Genomic DNA, 18147 nt, shown 5'->3' with positions numbered 1-18147 from the left:
TGACTTTCTCGTTGCTTCTTCAATATTTCAATTAGTTTTAATTTTAAACAAGTTTTACAATTTGAGTAAAAGAACCTAAGGGGGCTAACTTCACTCTGCTCTTGATATTTTACAGGAAAATTAGTTCAGAGAAACAAGAGGAGATTAAAAAAATTATAAAACAAAATGAAAGTCTCAGCTCAAAAATTAAAAAATATGCCATCGAGAAAGTAGAGCTCCTCCACGAAAATAATGAATTAAAAGAAGAACTGTATAGGTGAGAAATGTTTATTTTTATTTTATTTATTGGATTTATATGCCGCCCCTCTCTAAGGACTCGGGGTGGCTTACAACATATAAAAAGAAATACAATACAAATACAATAGCAAATCCAATTAAATTAAAAGTATAGAGACAATCTAAAAACCCCAATTATATTAAAAATCAGTCATATCCATTCAAACAACAGCCATACAAACATTTGGTCAGCCAGGGGGACTGAGATCTAACTGCCCCAAGCCTGGTGGCATAAATGAAGTGGGGGGGGGGGCAGAGCGAATCTCCAGGGGGAGCTGATTCAGAAGCCCCCACAGAAAAGGCTCTTCACCTACGCACCACCAAACGACATTGTCTAGTTGATGGGACCTGGAGAAGGCCAACTCTGTGGGATCTCATCAATTGCTGGGATTGATGCGGCAGAAGGCGGCCCCACAAGTATCGCCAAGTACCGATGCCATGTATGGCTTTATAGGTCATTACCAACACTTTTAATTGTGTCCAGAAACCAATGAGCAACCAATGCAATCCACGTAGGGTTGAAGAGAGAGGGGCATGTCTAGGAATGCCCATGACCATTTGCACGGCCACATTTTGCACAATTTTAATTTTCCAAACACTCTTCAAAGGTAGCCCCATGTAGAGAGCATTGCAGTAGTTGAATCTCAAGGTGATAAAGGCATGAGCGACTGTGAGTAGAGACTCCCGGTCCAAATAAGGCCGCAACTGGTGCACCAGGCAAACGTGCCCCTTACCACAGCTGAAAAATGATGTTCTTTCCCCCCCAGAGTAATGGACCAGCAGATGGAAGTATCCTCTGAAAGCTCTCTCGGTCCATCAGGTGCCTGGGAAGGAATCCCCTAATCAGTTCCATCTCCCTGCAGAGGATTGAAGCCTTGAAATCAAGCCGTAGCAAAAAATGATCTGACCATGACAAAGGCAACATATTTAAGACCCTTAATTTCAGATCATTGCTCAACTGCTCTGTGGGGAATACCATGTCAGGAGCATGCCCCCCTCATGAGTTGCACCCTAAATTACTTCGGTCAGGTCCATAGTTGCCATGGTGGCCATAAACTCCTGCACCAATCCAGAGGATTCTCCGAGCAACAGGTTAATGTCCACCAAGACAATAAGCTTGGGGAACTCCACTGCCAGCCCAGCTACCTCCTCGAGTAGCGCAGGCAGGGCTGTTGACACGCAGCTGGGAGGCAGGTACATGAGCAACAAGCCCACCTGAACCCCTAGGTCCAACTTCACAAAGAGGGACTCACAACCCGTAATCTCAGGAGCAGCAAGCCTGCGTAGGCTGAAGGTCTTTTTCGCTATAATAGCCACTCACCCCACCTTCCCTGGGGTCGTGGCTGGTGCCACACCTGCAACCCAGCTGGGCACATTTCAGAGAGAGGGACTCCTCCTTCTGGGCCCAGCCAGATCTCAGTAACACATGTCAGGTCAGCCTCCTCATCTAGGAGTAAATCCTGGATGAGGGGAGCTTTATTTACAACTGACCTGGCATTGAATATCAACAGCCTGAGCCTAGGATCCGAGATTCGCTTGTCGCCAGTACCCCGAGCTAAGCTCATGGGGCCGGAACAAGGGATTGCTTTCAAGCAGCGAGCTCTTGTTCCCTGAGAGCAGCCTACCCCATGTCTCCCAACATATCTGCCTCTTCCCAGCAAAACCGGGATATTCCGGCCCTGTGCCACCCTAGATATGGGCTCCTCCACTCCTCCCGGCTCTATATTGCAAGAGGGCTAATATCTCTCTGGTCCTTGTAGTTTACAGGAAAACGTCAGTAATTGAAAATTTAACAATAGAAAAAGAAGAAATGAAAATAAAAATCGAGAAAATCACATTCCAAAAAATGGATAAAATGGATAAAAATGAGGAGCTCTCCCGAGACTATTATAAATTGCAGTGGAGGTGAGAAAATTTTAGATAGCCACCATAAACTTCCTGGTCCAGAATTTTATATTAGGTTCTCCTTAACTTAGAAAATTCAGAAAAGTCTCACATTCTCCTTATTTTAGAAAAAAAGAAAGAATTATAGCTCATTATAACTTTACATATATAAATATAGTAGATAGCCTCATTCAACTCCCACTGCCCAACTATAGATATATACTTTAGGAATGAGAGTTTCCTGACATCAAAGCAGTTCCCATTATTTTTAACTAAGAATACTTTGCTGTTGGTCCAGTTCATAGCTAACCTTTTGATTTTTTTCAGAGAGAAACTACAGAGGAAAGGCTCGTAAGTCTTCACATAGTTCATCAAATCTTTGCACAATCCTATTAAGTTCACCCTGTCTGTATGACATTCATAATTTCATAATGTATTTTTAATGTGTATTTAATAAAAATTGAATAAAAAGGTTGATAATTCAAGTTAAAAAAAAACCTGGGGGCTAATTTCTCTCTGGTCTTCATTATTTGCAGGAAGACAATGGAAATTTCTAAACTGTTAACTGAAAAACAAGAATTAGAAATAAAAATTAACGAACTTGTAAAGGAAAATAAGCAACTTTGCAAAGAAAAAAATGAAATTTCTGAGGAGTTTGAAGAAAAGTTGAGGAGGTGAGAAAATTTTAGATAGCAACCCTGACTTTCTCGTCGTTTCTTCAATATTTCAATTAGTTTTAATTTTAAACAAGTTTTACAATTTGAGTAAAAAAAAACCAAGGGGGCTAACTTCACTCTGCTCTTGATATTTTACAGGAAAATTAGTTCAGAGAAACAAGAGGAGATTGAAAAAATTATAAAAGAAAATGAAAGTCTCAGCTCAAACATTCAAAAATATGCCATCGAGAAAGCAGATCTCCTCCAAGAAAATAATGAATTAAAAGAAGAACTGTATAGGTGAGAAATGTTTATTTTTATTTTATTTATTTTATTTATTGGATTTATATGCCGCCCCTCTCTAAGGACTCATTATTTTTAACTAAGAATACTTTGCTGTTGGTCCAGTTCATAGCTAACCTTCTGATTTTTTTCAGAGAGAAACTACAGAGGAAAGGCTCGTAAGTCTTCACATAGTTCATCAAATCTTTGCACAATCCTATTAAGTTCACCCTCTCTGTATGACATTCATAATTTCAGAAGGTATTTTTAATGTGTATTTTAAAAAAATTGAATTAAAAGGTTGATAATTCAAGTTAAAGAAAACCCTGGGGGCTAATTTCTCTCTGGTCTTCATTATTTGCAGGAAGACAATGGAAATTTCTAAACTCCTGAATGAAAAACAAGAATTAGAAATAAAAATTAACGAACTTGTAAAGGAAAATAAGCAACTTTGCAAAGAAAAAAAATGAAATTTCTGAGGAGTTTGAAGAAAAGTTGAGGAGGTGAGAAAATTTTAGATAGCAACCCTGACTTTCTCGTTGTTTCTTCAATATTTCAATTAGTTTTAATTTTAAACAAGTTTTACAATTTGAGTAAAAAAACCTAAGGGGGCTAACTTCACTCTGCTCTTGATATTTTACAGGAAAATTAGTTCAGAGAAACAAGAGGAGATTGAAAAAATTATAAAAGAAAATGAAAGTCTCAGCTCAAAAATTAAAAAATATGTCATCGAGAAAGCAGATCTCCTCCACGAAAATAATGAATTAAAAGAAGAACTGTATAGGTGAGAAATGTTTATTTTTATTTTATTTATTTCATTTATTGGATTTATATGCCGCCCCTCTCTAAGGACTCATTATTTTTAACTAAGAATACTTTGCTGTTGGTCCAGTTCATAGCTAACCTTCTGATTTTTTTCAGAGAGAAACTACAGAGGAAAGGCTCGTTCCCATTCAGGAATGAAAAAGCTGAAGAGAAAAGAAAGCCACATCAGCTTAATAAAAAATGGTTGAAAATGTCAGTAGAAGAACTGAAAGCAAAAAATCTTAAAGAATCCGTTTCAAGTGTGCGAAACTGGCTTCTAAAAAAACATAGCGAGGATTCGTGTAAGCTGTCGGCGTACACCCTGCCCCCTATGGCTTAATGAATGCCTAACCAACCTGCCGAAGGAATGCGCCAAGGATGTGAAAGGTTGGTTAGGCATATTACTAAGTAATGTCCAAGAAGAAGGGCCAGAAACATGTGATTTAGATGTGCAGGGATGGATTGAAGCATCCATTATAGGCATTCAACATTTACAAAAGTCCAAGTCAGAGTTTCAAAGAAGCCGAAAAAAGAGATGGCTTGAAATATCAGTAAAAAGCCCCAAGAAGCAATGTCCTGAAGAATCTGTGGTCAATATATCAGAATGACTTCAAGAGTCCTTAGAAAGCCTCCCACTATCTGGAGAACCTACCATGTTTCCCTGAAAACAAGACCTCGCCCTAAAATAAGACCTAGTGAAGGGGGGGGTTGCGTATGCGTCGAGGAGAGTAGACGCTCTGCTGAATGCTCCTGAAATGAAAAAAATAACCATTGTATTTTAAACCCCATTGAACCTCTTGGAGTCTCAAATAAACTGGACTAAGTAAAAAAGCTAAAACTTTGGAACCTGGAAATACCTTGGGCTTATCGGAGGAGAGCAGAAACAACGGGAAAACAGCCTGCTTTCCATTCGGAACTGTGAGTAAACAATAAGTTAAGAGAAGGGAAATGGCGGAGGCAGTTGGGGAAGAACTCACAGAGAGAATGGACGCTTTGATGAAAACTTTTGTTATGGTCGGTCAGCAGCTAAAAGAAATGCAAGATGTGGTGGCTAAGACTGAGACCGAGCTGCAAAAAGTGAAAATAGAACAGCAAGAAGTGAAAATAGAACAGCAAGCCCAGGGTATTAGGGTTTTAAAGATAGAAGAAGGAAGGGAACAGGACCGCCAACGTATAAATATGCTGGAAGACATTAAGAAGAGCAAAGTTACGTCTGAGAGGATTTAAAGCAGATTTTGCCGATGGCAGAAATATGATCCAAAATATTCAGCAATGGTTTAAGGAGTATAAGATTGAAATTCAGGATCATCAAATAGAACGTGCACATTGGGTTTTTGGAGCGCGAAGAGACGGCAATCAACGAGACATCGTAATTAAATTCCTCTCAGAAAAAGCAGCTGAAACAGTCTACAAAGAGTTAAGGAAAATTACTAACCTTACTTTTAAAGGAGCCTCGATCCGGGTTTTGGAGGATTTGTCGGTGCAAACTTTGCAAGCTAGGAGCCAGATTTTCTAATGACATTAATTAAAATGATGCATTTTAGAGATAAATTTAATAATTTTATAGAAACTATATATTCAGGCCAACAGCTAATATAATAATAAATGGAGATAAGACAGATATAATTAATATTGAAAAGGGAGTTAGACAAGGTTGTCCAATCTCTCCGCTACTATATATTTTGTACATTGAAATCTTATTGAACTTTGTGACAACAAATCCAGATATTAGAGGTTTGAAAATTAAGAAGCAACATTATAAGACACAAGCCTTTGCTGATGACCGAGTCTATATCATACCATTAAATTCGGGATTGGAATTGTTAAGGGAAATGGAAAAATTTTGAAAAGTAGCGAGGCTCAAAATCAACAAGGATAAAACAAAGATGTTAACTAAAAACTTGTCCAAGAAACATATAGAGGAATTAGAGGAAAGAATAGAAATTAAATCAGTTTAAAAAGTTAAGAATCTGGGGATTTGGCTTACAGCCAAATGTACTTTGATAAAAAAAAGACAACTACCCAAAATTTTTAAAGGATATGCAGAAAGATTCAACGAAATGGTCTAAATTACAAATATCTCTGTTAGGGATCTCAGTAATTAAGATGAATGTACTTCCAAAGGAATTTTACCTATCTTCCTTGGTGACTTCAACCCACCTCACATTTCCCAGGGGAAAAAAAAACAAGGAATATAAAATCTTACTGGAGAAGATTTGTCCAATGTCAGCTAAGTTATGGCATGCGCTGCACTCTTTTGGACTATTTTCAACGGATCTTCACTGTTGATCGTTTTGTTTGCTTGGAATCAAATCAGCTGAATGTATAAATTGATATAGAGAAACATGTGTATCTGGCATTGAAAAGCCAAATTGAAAGCTGGACATTTTGAAGGTGAAAAGGAATCAACCAAAATCAGGATTGCTTCCCTGACTGCAACATTGCTAGCATAACAGTACAGCCTTTGTGGAAGGGAAGGGCTGCCTTATGAGGAGAGTTCTCAGACTTCCATGGCCATCTCACAGTTATAAGCCGTGGTCTGGTCTTGCCATGACCCTGGAATTTGGGTGCCAAACTTTAATTAAAAAGTTGAAATTGGATTTCAACTGGATTTTAATTGAAGGGCCATAAAATTGCCCTTTCAGCTCTGAGCTTTGCAGTTGAAATCCAATTTCAACTTTTTAATTAAAGTTTGGCAGCCAAATTCCAGGATCATGGCAAGACCAGACCACGGCTTATCCAGGGCCTCAGAATATCTCCGTTGCTTGAACTGGAGTTCCCAGCAGCTAAAAAATGATCTTTGGATTTGATATTTCCTCCATTTAATTTGCCTCCTACAGGTACTTAATAAAGCTTGAAATCTCCTTATGAACTGGTGTGTTTGTTTGGTTTTGATTCTCAAAAAGCCATTTATTTGGCAGCTGGCCATTGCCTGACACTTGCACACACACACACACACACACACACACACACACACACCACAGAAACATATCAGATTTATTTACTTTGAATAACAAGGTAAATTTACAAGTCTTCAGAGAGGGGTGGCATACAAATCTACTAAATAATAATAAAAATAAAAATAAAAATAATAATAATTATTGTTATTATTACAAACAAACCAAGGAGCCACCCACACATTTAATGTTCAGAAGCAATTGTGCCAAGAGAACAAGATCACTGGTAAACCAGGCTGTCACCAGAAATTCATTGTATCCGTAAGGTACCTGGGATGGATCACCAAAATGGATCTGGCCTTGCATAGGCAGTCCAAAGCAGGCTGCAGCAATACCAAACCATCGAGCCACACCGTGCCAAGGATAGGAAGCTTTGCTTGCTTTCCTACGCAGTAACTTCCCCGGCTGAGCAAAGATGCTGGAGAGGAGCACAAGCCCCTTGCCACTTTGTCTGAAAGGGAAGAAGCCAGGCTTTGCTCACCCCTCCTGAAATGGAGCACATCATCTCCATGCCAGGAGAAGCCTTCCTCCCAAGTCATTTTTCTAGAAAGCAGAATTCTGGGCTGGCTCCTGGTTCTACAGCCATGACAGCTAGTATTTGGGCACCAGCAAAGAAAGCCTTCCATTTCTTTCATTCTAGGTTAAGCTGAAAGAAAAGAGCCCACAAGGGACCACATAATACTATACTACACCTGCCAAATGACCTCACCTAATGGTCTCATCTACTTTTAGTATTAAAAGGAGCAGGAACAAACCCTGATTGCTCAGACCATGCTATTCATGTGTTCACACAGTGCTTGGAAGCTTTGAATTTTGGATGAGGAGAATTTTGTGGGCATGGCTTAATTTGTAGAAGTTGCTTGTCGGTCATATAACTGGGTGGGAGTGGCTTTGTGGTCATGTGACTGCGTCAGGGTGGCCAACTTGACATCACTAACATCAAGGGTTAGTTAGGGTTAGGGTGTCTGACCTCTCCTCGCCTCAATGAGATACAATTTCCATATCTATTTACTATTACTGAGCATGCAAACTATGTTATTAATCCTATGTACATATGCCATATGTAGACTTACATATTACATACAGGCACACAAAAATATACATTATCTACTATGTGTACTGTATGTGCATGTACACGCACACACACAAACACACCTCTTCTGAAACTATACATATTCAATCTCACTTATTGCATTTGGAAAAAACATACCCAGAGTTCACGCTCTGCCACACATTTAACTCTGACTTCTGTACATTAAAACATTCCACATGCCTTCAGATTTACTTCCCTAGTTTGCACATACCACTATTAGAGCCAGGAGATGTCATGGGTTGAATAAAATGTGGCGAAACTCAATTGGGCTCAATTGTGGTCATAAGTTAAGGACTATCTCTGCCTTCCTCTGCATGGCAGCCTTGTCCTAGTAAACTCCTTCTTCTTTCTGGCAATTGTTCTCTCTGTTAGAGGCACCAAAATAATCCAGACAGTGTAAGCTTTCCTGCTGCAGCAGGGGGTTGGACTAGATGACCTCCTAGATGTCTTCCAGCCCTAAATTGCTGTGTTGTTTCAAAGTGTCTTCTGAAACGATGTCTAGAACCACAGTTTGTGGTGCTTCCTTCCTCTTCTCTCTCTCTCTCTGTTTTCTCCCTTTTCCCCCTCCCCTTCCTTCCTTCCTTCCTTCCTCTATTTCTTTTTTCTCTTTTTTTGTCTCTCTTTCCCTTAATTCCTTTCTTTCCACTTTGATGATTTCTTACTGAATCTGTGATGATTGTCCAGCTCCAGAATCTCCAACTACTTTCAGCAATTTTTGACAATGTTTTTATTAAGACCTAAAGAAGGGGGAAAGGTACAGAGATGTTATCCAGCTGCACAAAAATATAATAAAGAAATCAAAATGGTCCCATTTTATAAATCAAACAAGATCTATTGATCTAAAGAAAATAATTTTAATAAAAATAAGTCACCCTGACTAAGAAGTGCAAGATAAGAAACCGTACTGTTATAAAAAACCAAAGAATTAGTGGGGATAATCACAATTGCTCACTTTAGAAAAGTATAACTAATACCAAAGTTATCTTATGCACCATTATTTAAAAGGTCAAACTGATATCTTTATTCCTCAACCCTCAGAAAATTTAAAATAAATCAGTAATTGCTTTCACTTTTAACCATTTGCAATTCTGAAAAATGGGTATCTATCTATCTATCTATCTATCTATCTATCTATCTATCTATCTATCCATGACACTGGGGGATCATGGGAATCCAGAGCAGCTTTCAAACCAGTGTAGGGTCACTAGGCTTATGAGGAAGTGCCTACAGTTTCACTAGATTCAAGACTGATGTTCTGTTAACCTGCTTTCTGTTCTCATAGCAGCCAACTTAATATTGAAGAAACCAAGCTGTCAGATGATGCATCTGTCACCCAGGCCTTTAGTCACCAACCTTTTACAACAACAGAAAATATTTATAGGACTCTCCTCTTCTAATCTGTATCTTCCAGAGTTTGGCAGGTCTTTGCACTGGGCTATGAATGAATGAAGTTCTGTCTCTGGAAAGCCTTCACGCTGGTAATGCTAAAAAAAAAAAAGAGTTGTTGTGTAGTACAACTCCAGTGGATATTATATGGCTATGAAAAACACAATTTTTAAAGAGGGGTGAGAAAAAATAGGAAAGGTCAGGTTTCTCCTGGTGAGTTAGAAGCCATTAAATAAGTAGAAAAGTGAGGTTCTTGCACCCTATTTCTCATCCACTTTCCCCCAAGTTTCCACATGAGATTGGGAAATTAGGGTGAACTTGTAATCTGCATTTTATTGGTCTTTAAACACTGGTAGAAATGACAGGGGAACACAACTTTGAGCCTCAGGATTCCAGGCAGACTCTAGTAGCCTTGGAGGAAATATTCAGATGTCTTCCAAATGATGCTGCCAAATTATACTTTTTCATATGAGAGAAGAGGAAAATTCTGAAATCAAAGAGCAAAGCCATCTTCTCTGGCCCCTTGTGATTTACATGGATACATCCATTCAGTTTTATTGCCCAGGAATGGGAAGAAAGTGATGTGGTTCTCCCATCTTCCAGGATGTGTTTTCAACCTCCCACAGCACTAGATTTTTTTCAACTTCCAATATGAAAGCTAACCAGAGCCAAATCTGCTTTGTCAAATCGTACGTTAGCTACCTGAAGATGCTGACGGCTGCTAAGGCAATAATTAAATAATAGAGAGGGAGCAAGGCCTTTGAAATATGGTGCTGGAGAAGACTTCTGCGAGTCCCTTGGACTGCAAGGCCATTGAATCAGTCAGTCCTAGATATCAACCCTGACTCCCTTTAAAAGGCCAGATGCTGCAGATAAAACTCAAATACTTTAGCCACCTAATGAGAAGGAAGGACTCACTCGAGAAGAGCCTAATGCTGGGAGAGATTGAGGGCAAAGGAATAAGGGGATGATAGAGAATGAGGTGGCTGGATGGAGTCACTGAAGCAGTCAGCGTGAGATTTAATGGACTTCAGGGGATGGTAGAGGACAGGGAGGCCTGAAGGAATGTTGTCCATGGGGTGACGATGGATTAGACACAACTTTGCATCTAACAACAACAAAAATCATAGGAATTGTGTTGAATTAAATATCCTTGTAATTCAATATAAACATAACATTAACTTAAAATCTTGTCTTGCTCCTGGGGTCTTCTCACGTCAGTATTGCAAGAAGAGTGCTTGAGGGCTTTTCATAATTTTTTTGTCTTTAGGGCCTACAGAGGACATTGGGAAGTTGGAGCACCCAAACTATCTTCTGAAGAGATTCACTCATATTATAGGCAATGGGAAGGAAAAAACAACTGTTATCATAGTACATGTCCTCTTGCCCAAGGGAAATTAAGCATAGTAGTTCAGATTAAAGTAGAGTTGGGAAATTAAGCAATAGGTTATAGCCTTCAACTTCAGTCTTGGTTGTTCTAAAGAACTTGCTCAGTTCTTTAGAACCAGATAAACCATGCTAACAAAAAAAAATTAAACATAAAACACTTATCACTCAGCTATGGAATAAATCGAACAGATGGCCTGTGATTTGGATGCATTATGGGCAGGCCAAGCCCACCCAAGTTCCGCAAAGGGGGGAAACATTGCAATACATCATAGGACGGTAACATGACTCTGTGAGTTTGACATAGACCGAATAAATGATGACACTGCATCATGATGTCATCATGCAATTGGCCCTTTTTTACTTACTTGCAGTAAATATGAAGTTATCAGAGCTCTGTGTCATTTGTATGATGATGTCATGGTGGAATGCTGAATTCTTGCAAAGGTGTAGAATATCTCTGTTTGCAAAAGAGACTAATGAAATGAACAAAATCATTTGATATTCAGAAAACTATTTCAGAACTTTTGGAAATTCACATTTTAAAAATTAAACGTAACATCCTATAGTGATGTTTATGTACCTTCACTGTTTCATACGTGTCTGTAATTAAGGCAATGAAGAGACTCAGGACCATGTAGATAAAGAGTCTAATGAAAGAGTAGAGATAGATCCGGCTGAACCAGGTAGCTTTTCTGTTGCATTTTTGCAAAAGTAGCAAACATGTCATCTCCATTTATCAAAGAGAAAAGACATTCAGAAACCATATTCAAGGTATGGAACTAGAAGAGAACAAATATTCAGGAACAAACAGACAAAATAAAAGAAAATTATTTCCATTTTTTGCTCAAGTTGTTTAAAAAATACTGGTCAAATACAGTAAACTGCAAATAAATGTTACATGTTTTACTCAATACCAGCCGTTGAAAATCTCTGGATATTACAATATTTTATTAAGGTTTGCATCAATGCCTCAGATAATGCAGAATATATACCTATACGTGACAACTCCATATTCTGGTGATCATGTATAGTTACATAACTAAAGTGATAAACTGGCCCTTTCAGATATCTTGGCAGCGTGCTCATTTTGTTAACATTTGCGCAAGACCCTTCAGATACAAAACTAGATGACAAACATCCAACTCACAGTACCTTAGCATGATATGGGCCCAGCACAATCCAGCCACAGAAGCAATAACCCAGATAAATCATAGCCGCACAGGAGCACGGAGAGTCAAAATAAGCAGCTGAAAAACAAGGCCCAAGAAAAACCCAGAGATGCTCATTAGACTTTCCAAAGATATTCAGCATTGCCAGGTAATAACAGAAAAGAATACCAAGAGCATGAGTGTTCCAGAAGATCCTTACATTGTATTTCTTAAAGAAGCTGAGGTAGCGGATCACTCCAAGCCACACAAGCATGGTGGAAGTTCCTAACAGGATACTGCAGACGTCATAGCTTGTCAGACTCTATATGAAGATTAAGATGATGTTCAATAAATTACACTAACGGAATTTCAGGTGGGATGCCCATAAAAAAAGGACCTTTTATGTTCATTTTAACTCTTGGGGATACCATATTTTCTTTTCTTTTGACACTGAGATGAGTGACATAAAGTTTTGCTAGATTAGGAGACAGTTCTTGGGAGGTGAGTAAACCTTATAACATTAAAAAGAAATGGGCTAAAAATGTCAGGGCTGTTTCCTGGTGGACAAAGAGCACAAATGCATTGCACAGCAAATTAATAGACTTTTGATGATATGCACAGATACTGCTCATTTCTAATTTCTAATGATATTACCATGGATAGGTAAAATATACAGCTAGAAAAATGCCTTCTCTGGAGCAGCAGTTTTCTCAATGTGACCATTTTCCCCAGTTGAAGACTCAAGTGAACTATACAAATAACAAAATTCAGGTTGGTCAATAAGATTTCAATTGGGACTTCCAAAACTGGAACACAGGTCATCAGGATTCAAGTCACTTACCTTAGCTTGTATCTCCATCTTTAATGTAGAACAAACTATGGTAAGAAGGTCACTAACGATGATCATGATATACCATCCATTGACAAATTCCACTAGATCAGAGAAAGATACTTCTTTCTTATAGTGATGTTGGAAAAAAGTCACAAATTCCTAGGATACGTGAGAGGGCAAGAAAAGAGAAATTACTATTGAGAAGCTGCAATTAAATTTATTAAGAGATACTGAGAAACATAAGCTTACCCTTTGTAGACAAATTCCTTTAATTACAGATCGTGTGCAGAGAATCAGTGATGCAAGACATGTCAGTATGACAAAACCATCAAAGATCATCATATAATGGGTATTCTTCTGTACTGGGAAAAAAAGATTGATTTACTTCTCTATGCATAATAGTTAACCTGATACTCTCATAGAACACATACTCATTTGTGTCTGAGGGGAAATTTTCTTCGTGAAATTGCCTTGAGAGAGTGCTAATAATGGAGAAGAGGCCTCCATCTTACTTAATTTTTCAATACAGGGAGAGGTGGATAATTAAAGGATTCAAAGCCATCAAAAAGAATGAATGCTTCATACTTTTGGTAGTCTAAAGAGGACCCCTCCTCCCTCAAGTTATGTAGTTATTTGCACTTGGGGCAAATTTCCCATTGTGGGGAATTCCCTTCTAATATACTGTAAATCAGAAGTGAAATTCAGCAGGTTCTGACAGATTCGGGAGAACCAGTAGCGGAAATTTTGACTAGTTAGGAGAACCGGCAAATACCATCTCTGGCTGACCCCACAGTGGGGTGGGAATGAAGATTTTGCAGTATCCTTCCTTGCCACGCCCACGAAACCTCACCCACCAAACTGGTAGGGAAAAAATTTGAATTTCGCCAGTACTGTACATATTAACCATATAGAAAGAGACTTTTTTAAGGACTATAGGTGAAATGATGTAACACACATATTCAAATTGCGTGCTCAGTTGACAAACATACTTTAAAAAATATAGTTACTACAGATCATAGCAAATACTGTAGCAAATACTTCATGCATCATAGCAAATACTTCATGCATCACTAGGCCTTCAATAAACCCTAATAAGCACTAAATAAGTAATAACAAAAGTATGTTTTTTAAGCTTACTTGATCCAGAAACATGCCAGTCTTTACATTCCTTGATGGCAATATCATTGTCTAGGCTTATTTTAATTCTTCCACTATGAGCTTTGTTATCAAAGAGTATCTGCAGATATTGTGGAGATAGAAAAGATGCTATTATTCTTATTTCTAAACACTTGTTAGTTCAGATAGAATATGAATAATTATCACAAATGGCAACTCAACAAACATTAACTACGTCGTTGAGAAGGGGTAATTTAACCTTACTATCACCAGCTGTGCAGAAATCCTCATCGACCTCCGATATTGTTGCAGGAGAGATTAAAGATCAGACACCCTCGCTTCAAAGTTTACAAAATTCCCTAGACAAAATTCAAGAATTTATGATAAAACAACAGGAGTCCTCTAACCAAACTAAAGAAACTATAATTAAAAACCATCAGGAGACACAAAAAAAAATTCGAGGAAGTAAATGAAAATTTTGCCAAATTTAATAATATAATAGAAAGTGTTAAAGAAGCAGTAGACCAACAGGAAATTAAAATACAGCAAGTGGAAGAGACAACCGAGGCGAATAAGTTAAGATTAACTAAAAACGAAGAAGACCTCAGGAGGGTAAACAAAGATTTAGAAGGGGCCATTGCTCAATTAGAATTTGAAAAAGCCTCATTTTATCTTAGGCTACAAAATATACCAGAAGAAAAAGGGGAGAACTTGTTTGCGACCGTAGTTGAACTCTTTGCTGAAGAGTTAAAAATAAACGAAAACGAACTAATTAACCACGTAGACGAGGTATATCGAGTGCAAACTAATTACGCACGTCGCCATCAACTCCCCAGAGAGGTCCACCTTAGATTCACTAAAAAAACCCTGAGGGATGAGATATATAGGAACACCAGAGGGGTCTTAACGTATAAAGGAAAAGACATCATTGTATTGAAACAAATACCTAAAAGAATTAGGGAACGAAGGAGGGATTACCATTACTTTACAAACAAATTAATAAAAAACGAGATACAATTTAGATGGTTAGTGCCAGAGGGGGTAATGGTAACGTGGAAGGGGAAGAAAATAAATATAGAAACACTAGAACAAGCAGACAAATTTATTCGAGAACATCTGAAGAAAGAAGGGGAAAGTAGCACGGAACTGGAGACAACAAGCCAAGAGGAGGGAGAGATAGAGGAAGAGAGAACAGACAAGATAAGCAAGGGGAAAGGGGAGAAAACAGAAAACTATAGAGAGCTTAGAAGCAGCAAAAGGGCAAGATAGTTGACGAAGAATGAATAAAGAAATTAAATTATTTTCGGTGAATATAAATGGAATGAACTCTCCTCAAAAAAGAGGACAAACATTTACAAAACTAATAAAACAAAATCTAGATGTAATATGCCTTCAGGAAGTCCATGTAAAGAAAAAGGATAAGAAAGTATTGGAATACCCGAAATTGGGGAAACTATTCACATCACTTGCAAATGAAAAAAAAAGAGGAATTGCACTATATATTAAAAGCTGGTTAAATCCAAAAGTAATTGACAGTGATGAAGAGGGTAGAATACTTATAATAGAAATCGAAATTAATAAATTAAAAAAAAATTAATTGTGATTTATGCTCCCAATAAAGACCAAAAATCTTTTTATAAAAAGTTGTACCAAAAAATAATAAAAATTGAAAAAGGAAACATTTGTGTGATTGGGGACTTTAATATAATAATAGATTACGACAAAGACTATAAAGGTAAAGAAAAGAGTAAAAAGAAAAAAACTATACCAGAAAAACTCAAAGATATTATAGAAGAATTTAAGTTAAAGGATACATGGAGGGAAAGACACAGGGATGAATGTAAATATACTTATTATTCACACCCACACGACTCATGGTCTAGATTGGACATGATATGGACAAACATAGAATTACAACAAGAGATAATATCAGCAGAAATAGAACCTAACTTTTGGGCAGACCACAATCCAGTAAGTATTGTAATTAGAGGAAACCAAACCAAAAAAAAATAGATGGACAATGAATACAAAAATTATACAAGAAAACAAATACAAAGAATTTTCAAAAAAAAGAATTAGATATCTTTCTAGAAAAAAATTGGAATAAAGACACAACCATACAAAATATATGGGACACAACCAAAGCATATATAAGGGGGATAACCATTGCATACACTAGTAAAAAAAATAAGGATAAAAATAGGGAGATGAGAGAAAATCAAAAAGAATTAGAACAAATAGAAGCCGAATGGATAAAAGATCCAAAAAAAATCGAACTAAAAGAAAAAAGAGATGTAATTAAACACAAGATTAACTTGATAGCACAGGAAGAAATAGCCCAAAAAATCAAAAGTGTAAAACAAAACTACTTCGAACACGCAAACAAACCGGGAAGGTGGCTTGCCTATAAAATTAAAAAACAGAAAGAGAAGAAATATATCCAACAACTGGAAGATGAAAAGGGGAAAAAACAAATTGATATAGAAGAAAAAAAAAAGATAATACAAAACTATTTTCAACAGCTATATAGGAAAGATGATATAAAAGAGGAAGAAATAGATCAATATTTGAACGAGATTGAACTACCCCAAATATCGGAGACCAACATAGATAGAATGGATAAAACCATAACTATGACAGAATTAGAGCTAGCAATTAAAAAACAAAACAATAACAAAACCCCAGGAGTAGATGGAATACCAGCCGAATATTACAAAGAAATATACGAACCAGTCAAAAAATTATTACTACAGATGCTGAATGAGGTGCTAGATAAAGGAGCAATGCCTGAATCCTGGAAGGAAGGGTTAATAACACTAATACCAAAAGATTTGGAACAAAGATATTTAATAAAACAATACAGACCAATTGCATTACTAAACTCAGATTACAAAATTTTCACAACAATATTAGCAGAAAGGTTTAAAGGGATAATTAACGAAATCATACATACGGACCAGAACGGTTTTTTACCAAACAGAAATATAAAAAATAATCTGAGAAACATTATAAATATTTTAGAATACTATGAGGCAAACCCAGGAAAGAATTTGGCATTAATATTTTTAGATGCGGAAAAAGCATTCAATAATTTGAATTGGAATTTCTTTATTAAACAACTGACCAAAATGAAATTTAAAGAAAAATTTATAAAAGCAATCAAGACGATATACTCTACACAATCGGCAAAAGTTATAATAAACGACCAATTAACGCAAAATATAAAAATAGAAAAGGGAGTACGGCAAGGATGCCCCCTTTCCCCATTAATATTTATTTTGGCCATAGAAATCTTATTAAATCAGATAAGGTTAAATAAAAATGTTAAAGGATTAAATTTGAAAGGACAAGAATACAAAATTCAGGCATTTGCCGATGATCTAGTATTCAATATAGAAGATCCAATTGAATCAGGGGAAGTTTTATTAAAGGAGATTACTGAATTCGGAAAAGTAGCAGGACTTAAAATTAATAAACAAAAAAGCAAAATACTGACAAAAAATTTAACAAATACAGAGAAGAAAATATTAGAAGACAGATTAGGCCTACAAATAGTAAAAACAGTTAAGTATTTGGGAATAAAATTAACAGCAAAAGCAATCACAATAAAGGAAGATAATTATACGGTTTTAATAAAAAAAATAAAAAAGAAATTAGAAAAATGGAACAAATTGCCTATCTCGCTCATAGGTAGAATCTCAACAATAAAAATGTCCATCTTACCCAAGATTCTATATCTATTTAGGACGATTCCAATTATATTAAGAAAAGACTTTTTTCAAAAATTAAATAGAATGATTACAAAATTCGTCTGGGCCGGAAAAAAACCTAGAATTAGAATACAGTATCTACAAGATAATATCAAACAAGGAGGATTTGCACTACCAGATTTCGAATTATATTATAATGCAGCAATTATGGATTGGTTGAAAGATTGGTTTAAATTGGAAAATAAAAGACTATTAATACTGGAAGGACACGATATGAGAACAGGGTGGCATGCTATCCTCTGGGAAAATAAAGAACAAATACATAGTTATTTCAAACAACATATAATAAGAAACTCGCTATACATAACTTGGAAAAAAATCAAAAAAATGTACTACCACCAAATCCCCAAATGGTACTCGAGCTTAGAGGCGACGGTATACCCAAACTCAAGAGAACTAAACAAAATGTTAAATTATTATCAAACATTAGAAAAAAATGGGGAATTAAAAACCAGGGAACAATTAGAAAAAATTGGAATCAAAATTGATTGGTGGGCGTATAACGTAATTAAATCAAAATATCAAGAAGGGAAAAGGAAGGAAATACAAATAAA

General features: G+C 36.7%; 1 protein-coding gene across 1 annotated transcript; it reads right to left on the bottom strand.

Annotated features, from left to right (window-relative positions):
• Window positions 1-8625: 8625 nt before the first annotated feature.
• LOC139165390 (mucolipin-3-like) lies at window positions 8626-14114 on the bottom strand. The gene is made up of 8 exons (XM_070748577.1): window positions 14088-14114; window positions 13845-13944; window positions 12957-13069; window positions 12717-12866; window positions 12065-12197; window positions 11880-11974; window positions 9306-9436; window positions 8626-8689 (listed from the first exon to the last, which is right to left on the bottom strand). The coding sequence occupies exons 1-8, from the start codon at window positions 14112-14114 to the stop codon at window positions 8683-8685; spliced, it is 756 nt and encodes a 251-aa protein (XP_070604678.1). The 3' UTR covers window positions 8626-8682.
• Between the last annotated feature and the right edge of the window lie 4033 nt (window positions 14115-18147).

This window comes from Erythrolamprus reginae, chromosome 3 (assembly GCF_031021105.1).
Source record: "Erythrolamprus reginae isolate rEryReg1 chromosome 3, rEryReg1.hap1, whole genome shotgun sequence".
Taxonomy (NCBI): Eukaryota; Metazoa; Chordata; class Lepidosauria; order Squamata; family Dipsadidae; genus Erythrolamprus; species Erythrolamprus reginae.
Note: the sequence above shows the minus strand (reverse complement) of the source record. Positions and strands in the feature narration are given on the sequence as shown.

What these genes read in the sequence shown, in the direction of transcription:
- LOC139165390 (XM_070748577.1), bottom strand. Translation starts at nt 14,114, where the DNA reads ATGAGGATTTCTGCACAGCTGGTGATA. An exon ending in TTTCTGCACAGCTGGTGATA is followed by an intron (nt 13,945 to 14,087) that starts GTAAGGTTAAAT and finishes CAATATCTGCAG; the next exon opens with ATACTCTTTGATAACAAAGC. An exon ending in TGGGCCCATATCATGCTAAG is followed by an intron (nt 9,437 to 11,879) that starts GTACTGTGAGTT and finishes TTTTTTTTTTAG; the next exon opens with CATTACCAGCGTGAAGGCTT.